This window comes from Calypte anna, chromosome 2 (genome assembly GCF_003957555.1).
Source record: "Calypte anna isolate BGI_N300 chromosome 2, bCalAnn1_v1.p, whole genome shotgun sequence".
NCBI lineage: Eukaryota > Metazoa > Chordata > Aves > Apodiformes > Trochilidae > Calypte > Calypte anna.
The window spans coordinates 87068426-87075823 of NC_044245.1; the positions used below are offsets into that span (position 1 = coordinate 87068426).

The following is a 7398-nucleotide window of genomic DNA, read 5'->3' on the forward strand; positions in this document are numbered from 1 at the left end:
CTTTTGACAAATGAGCCCAAGTTTAAACACTTCCCCAGCAACCCACCAGCATAATTTGCCTTCTATCAGAGCTGACCTTTTTTTTTTTCTGATAGAACCAAGGGACTGGATGAATAGTTTGGGAAGCAGCAAGATCAGCTGCCAACTATTTTTCCTAAAAAAACCCTGCAGACCCTCCTTTCATTTGATGGTAGACTCATTCCATACATTAGGTACAGGGGATTGTCAGCAGCAACTCGATACTTAAAAGAAATTTTTACCTCGCCTATGAAACAAGAGAAAAACTAGAATATCATCTTGTGGTTTAACATATGTAATATTTTTTGCCACCTAATGGCCTGAGTTTGAAACTATTTGACCTGTTTTCACAGCTTTCAACATCTAGGATTTTGTTTTCAGGAAAGATTCATTGTAATAATGCACAGTGGCGTTTATTCTCATTTTGTTTTAATGAAACACAAATGCATGCCATAGTCTGATGAACCAGCTTTGCCCTCAGTGAGGAGACTGTAAGTAAGGCTTCACGGCTAAGGTGACAAGAAGCCCTGAGGGCTGCGGCTTCCCACTTCAGTTCTCATCATCCATGGGATGAGGTTACGGCAAGGGTCGTTTAGGACTCAACTCGCTCCGTTTTAGCGCCGTCACCTCTCCCACAGCGACATTTGCGTCCCCAGCAGCGGGCTCTCAGGGAGCTGACAGGGAGGAGGAGGAAGAGGAGGAGGCGGCGGCAGCCCCAGGTGGACACAGGACCCCAGCCCCGACAGGCGGACACCGCGTCGGTTCCCTCCGTTCCGGGGCCCGGCAGCGGCGCTCGCAGCCGGCTGAGCCTCCCTGCCGCGGGGCTACAGCTTCCGCTGCTTATGCCGGGGGTGGGTCTTGCAGAGGACATACAGCCGCCCGCGGCGCCGGACGATGTAGCAGTCCTTGCACCGCCTCTTCAACGAGGTTTTCGTCTTCAGCCCCGCCAGGAGCGGCGGCAGCAGCCCGGGCGGCGGCGGCAGGGCCAGGAGGCCGCGGGGGGCGGCATTCCCGCAGCACGGCGGCACGGCCCGGATCACCGGCGCGGCCTGCGCCGCCGCCCGCCACCAAGGGGCCAGGGAGCTGAAGGGTGAGCGGCCCAACCCGCGGAACGGCCCGACGGCCGCCTTGGCCAAGAGGGACAGCATCCTCCGCACCCTGCAGGGACAACACACCAGTAAGGATACCCACCACACCCCCCCCTTACGCCAGACCCTCACAAAAAGCGCCGGGCACCGACGGACACATACCGGCAACTTACCGCCCACTCCGCCGCTCCGCTCCTGAGGCCGCCGCCGAGCGGGCACCGGCGAGAGGCGGGGCGAGGGCGGTGCCTGCGCAGGTCCCGACGGGGCGGGTATCACGTGGCCGGCCCAAGATGGCGGCGCCCGGGGCGACCTTCCGCTGGCTGCTGCCGCTGAGCCGAGCGCTGCCCTCCCGCCCGGGGCTGGTGGCCATCGCTCGGCCCTACGGCGTGCGGACCTCCGAAACCGGCGAGCTAGTGACGCACACGGGGCAGGTGAGCGAAAGGAGCCGCGGCGGGTGGAGGGAGGGAGGGAGGGCGGCCTCGGGTGTCGGTGGTGCCTCTCCGCTTCCCGGTGCCTGCGGGAATGCGTTGCCGGGGCTATGAGAGGCACGCTGGTGTGCTGCTTTTAGTATGCGGTGTGGAAATGGGTGCTCTGGGGAGATAGGTAGGTGCAAGGCAGGAGCGGTTTGGAAAAAAAAAAAAAACAAACTCCAAAAAATAAATAAAAAGGCTGTTAATTAGGAACAGTGTCATTAGCCGCCACGAAACGTTGTGCGGCCTGAATCCAGCATCTGTCACAGCTGCAGGGGAAGGGGTACCCTCATGTCAGACTCCCATTTTCTCTCTCTTTAATGTAAAGCTGAAGGGTGAGAAGTGCCGGGGGGTTGGGAAGAGGGGCAGGGCTGGGGCTGGATGGAGGGTGCTGGCCTGCATCGAGCATAAATAAGTTTGAAACTTGAATTTCCTGCTTTAGTTCACCTTACAGATGGCAGTGCGGGATCAAGGAGCCGCATTATAAGTAATAAATCTTATGCTTGTCTCTGCGGTCAGAGCTAAGGCAGCTGTTGCATAGAATCATAGAATGGTTTCGTTTGGAAGAGACCGTAAAGTTCCAACCCTCCTGCCGTGGGCAGTGGCACCTCCCAACTAGAAGTTTCCTCAAAATCCTGTCCAACCCGGCCTTGAACACTTCTAGGGGTGGGGAATCCACACCTTCCCTGGGCAATCTGTTCCAGTGTTTCAGTGTTACTGGCTTTAAACTGCCTGACTCCCCTCTCCCTCCCTTCCCCTGCCCCTCTCTTCCTTTTTACTTTCCAACCTAAAGTAATCTTTTATTTATGAGAGAAATGGAAACTACTTTTTATGTGCTGTTTGTACTTGTAAGATGATGGAAGTAGGTGAAAGGGGGGAAACTATATAGTCTTTACAGTGCTGTAAGCCTTTGTGTTCTTTATTTATGGTAATTGCTTTTTAAATGAAATTATTTTATACTTTAGGTCTATGATGAAAAGGATTATAGAAGAGTGAGATTTGTTGGACGACAAAAGGAGGTAACTCGTTCTATTTTAACTCACTGGAGATGAGGTGATTTTTTTATACTTGATACTGATACCCTCAGCTTGATTGTCATTAAAAAAACAAAAACAAAAAAAAACCACAAAAAAAAAAACCCTCAACAAATCAATGAAACCCAAAAAGGAGAAACAAAACCTACCAATCAAAAAAATCCTGAACTGGTTTGGATTTTGGGTTTCAGTGGTTTTTTTCACTGTGGTGAAAATTCTTTTAAGACATCTTACAGTAGCTTCTGTGTACCTCCCAACTTTTGCCAAACTTGGAAAATTCATGACTTCCCCTGCATGTGCTAAGTGCTTACATTGAAGTTGTGGAAGCTATAGGCATTTGAGCATCTTAAACTTGGATTTTTTTCAGCTAAGCTGTGTTCCTCAATGTCTGAGCATCTGTTTAGTGCTCTGTGTTAATGCTATAAATGTGTATGTACAGTAGAGGCATAAAATATAAGTTTAATATAGTTGCATATAGTTATTCCCTTCCTAAACTAACTTGAAGAAATCATGCTGATTCCTGAGGTTTTCTTATTGCATTCACCTCATTGTTCCATGGACTGTGTGATAAAGATGAGGATTCTGTGTGGGAAATAGGTAAATGAAAATGTCACTTGAAATGCTGAAGTAATTCACTTCTGGGATGATGGTGGTGAAGTAGGTTTCTCCCAAATGCAATGCCTGTTTCTGTGCCACTTCTGTAACTCTGGTAAACCCTCCTTAGGCCTAATTCTCCACAGGGCACTGGTCCTTTCTCCACCTGGCCTTTGCCAGGAACTGATTTTTGGACTTTGTGCTGAGGAACATCCAGTTTGGATCAGTTCCTCCTTCTCCAGCAAAAGATGAGTTTTGAGTCTGCTGACGAAAGTTTAACACTAGGTTTTAATTGTGGAGTTGGAACAAAATTTACACTTTAAATACTAAATTAGTCATCATCAGTGCTTATTAATGGGATCTCTCTCTCTCTCTCTAGGGGTTTCATCGTTGTCATAGGAGATCCCCCAGTATGTTTCAGCTGCTGGTTTTAGGGTTTTTTGGCAGTGTCTGACCAATATTCTGTTTCTGAAAGCTGAAGCGAGCCTGCAGAGTCGGCCACTTTACTTCCTCCATCATTTCTTTTCTTTGCCTTCAGTATGCTCTGGGTGGTCACACTTGGCTTTTGATTGCTCTAGTCCAGCTGTGGCAGCTTTCCTGCCTGTGGATGCAGCCCCTGGATGGAGGTGCTCTCACTGAGGACATTCGGCTGCCTGTGCCTGGATGCTGCACGTGTACTCTCTGGGGCAGTGGCCAGAATGGTGGCATGGCCTAGGGTATGGTGGCTGTTGTCCCCTCAGTTCTGCCAGCCTAATTGTTAATGAAACCTGTGTGTTTTAGCTAAGATCATTGTTCTCTGAGCTGGATGTGCAGAACCAGGGTATTAGTGCTTTCTAGCAAGGGCGTAAAGCACTAGTGAGTAGCTGTGAGAAAGCTGAGCATGGCAGCTGTTGAACTGCATCTGCTGCAGCCTGACTGGGGCCATCCTGCCTTTGTATAATACATATAATGTACCACAGGACCTAATTCAGCACTGCCATTCCCACTTTGGCTCTATCCTTTCTGTTGGGCTGGTGCAGCAGCTGAAGCTGTGAGGAAAGCTGACCCTGGAGCTGATCTGTTTTAAATATAACCTCCTGCCTTTCTTTGGATGTTTGGATCTGGGTCAGTTCCAAGTTTGGTTTTATCTCTCAGCCTCCCAGACCATGTACTGGCACTGTCAAGTTGGTGGAAAGAAGCAGCAATGGGATTGTCAAACTGGCATTATGGCCAGAAAAAAAATTGCCTGTTGAATTATACATGGGGAAAGGAGCTGAGGGAAATACTTGCTGAGGGAAAGAGTCCTTTCTCAACAATTACTGCTGTGCTTTAATTGAAGGGACATGATGTAAGTGAAACCACTTCTTTTTTCTCCTCAGTTTTTCTCAGTCTATTTTTGTTTGTTTGTTTGTTTTCTCTGTGAATTCTTAGATTTTCTTATTTAGTAGGCTGAACCATAGGAAAGTGATAGCTGTACATTAGAAGAGAGCTTCTTGCTTATCCTCTCTCCCCACACATAGCTTTGTGGATAAGAAAAGCTGGGGAGAGTGGAGTTCCGTTTGGGAAGCAGAGGTGTATCATGGTGCTTTACCCCTCCTTCTTTAGCATGAAACAAGGATGCACATTTTTGAGCGTTACTAAAATTGTTAAAAATCCTTGCTGGTTGGTAAAGAATACATAGGACTTTTGGACATAGGCCCCAAGCATTAAGGTTCTTGATGTTGACAATTTACATAAATAGTGAAAGGTTGTGGGTTTTTTTGTTTTGGTTTGGTTTGGTTTTTTGGTTTTTTTGTTTGTTTGTTTGTTTTATTTGTTTTTTTTTTGTTAACTGTATTTACCTTGGTAAAGAAAATCCAGGTGTTGGCAAAACTTACTTTTCCACTGCTGTGGAAATGCAAAAATGCAAGTTTTGGGGAGACTTAATTGAGGTTTGGTGAAAGATCCTAAGTCGTTGTGTACTTAGGGATTTATGTGTACACTAAGGGATTTATTTAATGGGCATTTAAGATTTTTTTTTTTTCCTAGCAATTTCTTCTCCATTCAATACCAACATGCTTATGAACCTTATACACAGAGCAGTACTTAGTGTCTTCTTTGTGCATGTTATTTTATATTCCAGCATGTGTAACGTTGCTTTCAAAAAAGCTGTCCCCTCCTGGACCTTGTTTACCTGAGAGGTAGGGTTGGTTGTCATCTCAGTGGTGGTGCAGACTGGGTTGGAAGAGGCTGGTATGGATGAGGGAGGAAGGCATGGTGGCTGGGTGCTGTAGGTCCTGCTGAGGTGTATTTTGCTGTGTCCCAGACCTGACTTGTGAGGGATACATTTGTCAGGCCACATAGGCATGATGTAGGAAAAAGTCCTACTATTCATCATATTCAGGAAGTGTGTGTATCAGATGGATTTAAAAAGTGGCATAGTGCCATTGAGAGATTTTTCTTTAATGCTGAACCACTTGCCTTTCTGACTGTTGTTAGGCACCACATTCATGTTTTTCTGAGATTCCTGTGCAGTGATGGAATAAGGTGCATGGTAAGAGGCTCTAAGTAACCAGCAGTTGTTTTATCTCACTCCTGACCTTACTTGTCCCACCATTATTTTTGAGTTTATCAGCAGTGAGTCCTCTGCACTTTTATCGTGCAGTCACTAGAGCACAATACAGAGGCAGTGTCAGTTAAATATCTTTTGTTCTTGGCTGCTTGTTCCTGCTCACCTATCTGCTTAATCTGCTTAGGTCACATTGTAAACCTGAGCATTGCTGTGGCCTGTGTATCAGGGGAAGGGGGTTACCTTTGCAGAGTTCAACCTGTGTACTTCACCGATCCGGATTATAGCACAGCCTAGGAGTTGGTGGAGGAGGTGGGAGGAAACCTGTGCAGGAACTTTCCAGGTGGCTGGAGTGGAACTCAGCTGCTCAGGGAGGTGGTAAGTAGCAGTTGCTTCCTGTCTGAGTGGGGAAGGTATCTGAAAGCTTCCTTTTTCTCTTACAGGTGAACAAGAATTTTGCAATTGATTTGATAGCAGAGCAGCCTGTGAGTCAAGTTGAAAGCAGGGTGATATCATGTGATGGCGGTGGTGGAGCTTTGGGACATCCTAAAGTATACATAAACTTGGTAATACTTTCGTTTTGCATATAACATGTTTTACCCTTAAATTCTTGTTTGTGAGATTGTTTACTTTTTGTAATGGAAGTTTAACAGCGTAAAAGAAGTAACCAGCTGATATGATAATTTTATTTGGCACCTAATATAAAAATTAAGCTTTCCAATTGGAAGAGTTGGAGGCTTTTCATTTGAAGTTAAACATGTTTCTCTTTAAATTTTGATTTAATTGATGGGACAATTTTTTCAAAGAAATTAACTGAAGCAATATGAAAAAGCAGTCAGTGCCTTGAGAGCAAAGAATATCATGCTTGCAGTGTTCTGAGACACTCTAATAATTTCAGTGCCACAGTGTACACTGAGGATACATTCGCATTCTTAGGAGTATGGAATTTATTTTGAATCTTGCAAGTTCAAGAGGTAAAACAACTGTTACTTTAGCTATATTGATCCATTTTAAGATGTAATATGTAAATAAGAAAATTTGTTGATTCTGATAGTTTTATAAACCAGCAGTTACTGTATTTTTGCAGGACAAAGATACCAAGACCGGAACATGTGGCTACTGTGGACTTCAGTTTAAACAGAAACATCACTGAAAGATGATCTCTGCATGCTTGCAGATTTATTTTCAGATGTTAATGTTTAACTATAAATAAACAACAAATTTAGAAAATCAAGATTAGTGTTTGTGTTTATCTTAACCATGGAGAGTCACGTTTGTACCTTTTTAAAACCTAGTTTGTCAGGTATTTGAGCTGAATGGTATCACAGTATGTGTTTTGCACTTAATTTGTTTTTTATGGAACAAATGTCCTGCCTTGTTTGGCAGGCCTCTCACAAGCTTGGAAGTGGTCCTTGGCTGCAGCATAGGTTGAGTTTGTATTGGGCAGATTTATATTCTTTTCAACACTGAATTCAATGTAAATGTTTGCCAGGGGATTAATTATCTGGGATGTTTGTCTTTTGGCATTGTTTGACACTCTTAATTTATTCATGGCCTAGTGTCTATAGCTAGATTCACAAATGGAAGCACAAAGATCTTAAGATATTTGGCGTTACAACACTTACTCCTGGAAGCAAGATTGCCATCCTTAAATTAAATAACTACAC

At 45.3% G+C, this 7398-nt stretch overlaps 2 protein-coding genes across 2 annotated transcripts; one reads left to right on the forward strand and one right to left on the reverse strand.

Moving 5' to 3' along the window:
- Positions 1-409: 409 nt before the first annotated feature.
- MRPL36 (mitochondrial ribosomal protein L36) lies at positions 410-1373 on the reverse strand. Its single transcript, XM_030445636.1, has 2 exons — positions 1280-1373; positions 410-1176 (listed from the first exon to the last, which is right to left on the reverse strand). The coding sequence occupies exon 2, from the start codon at positions 1164-1166 to the stop codon at positions 843-845; it is 324 nt and encodes a 107-aa protein (XP_030301496.1). The 5' UTR covers positions 1167-1176; positions 1280-1373; the 3' UTR covers positions 410-842.
- NDUFS6 (NADH:ubiquinone oxidoreductase subunit S6) lies at positions 1336-6965 on the forward strand. Its single transcript, XM_030445635.1, has 4 exons — positions 1336-1537; positions 2542-2595; positions 6175-6297; positions 6819-6965. The coding sequence occupies exons 1-4, from the start codon at positions 1397-1399 to the stop codon at positions 6882-6884; spliced, it is 384 nt and encodes a 127-aa protein (XP_030301495.1). The 5' UTR covers positions 1336-1396; the 3' UTR covers positions 6885-6965.
- Positions 6966-7398: the final 433 nt, after the last annotated feature.

Bases quoted from the DNA above. Each gene is read 5' to 3' on its own strand.
- MRPL36 (XM_030445636.1), bottom strand. From the start codon at position 1,166: ATGCTGTCCCTCTTGGCCAAGGCGGCCGTCGGGCCGTTCCGCGGGTTG.
- NDUFS6 (XM_030445635.1), top strand. From the start codon at position 1,397: ATGGCGGCGCCCGGGGCGACCTTCCGCTGGCTGCTGCCGCTGAGCCGA. The intron at 2,596-6,174 runs GTAACTCGTTCT...TTTCTCTTACAG, and splicing joins TTGTTGGACGACAAAAGGAG to GTGAACAAGAATTTTGCAAT. The intron at 6,298-6,818 runs GTAATACTTTCG...GTATTTTTGCAG, and splicing joins CTAAAGTATACATAAACTTG to GACAAAGATACCAAGACCGG.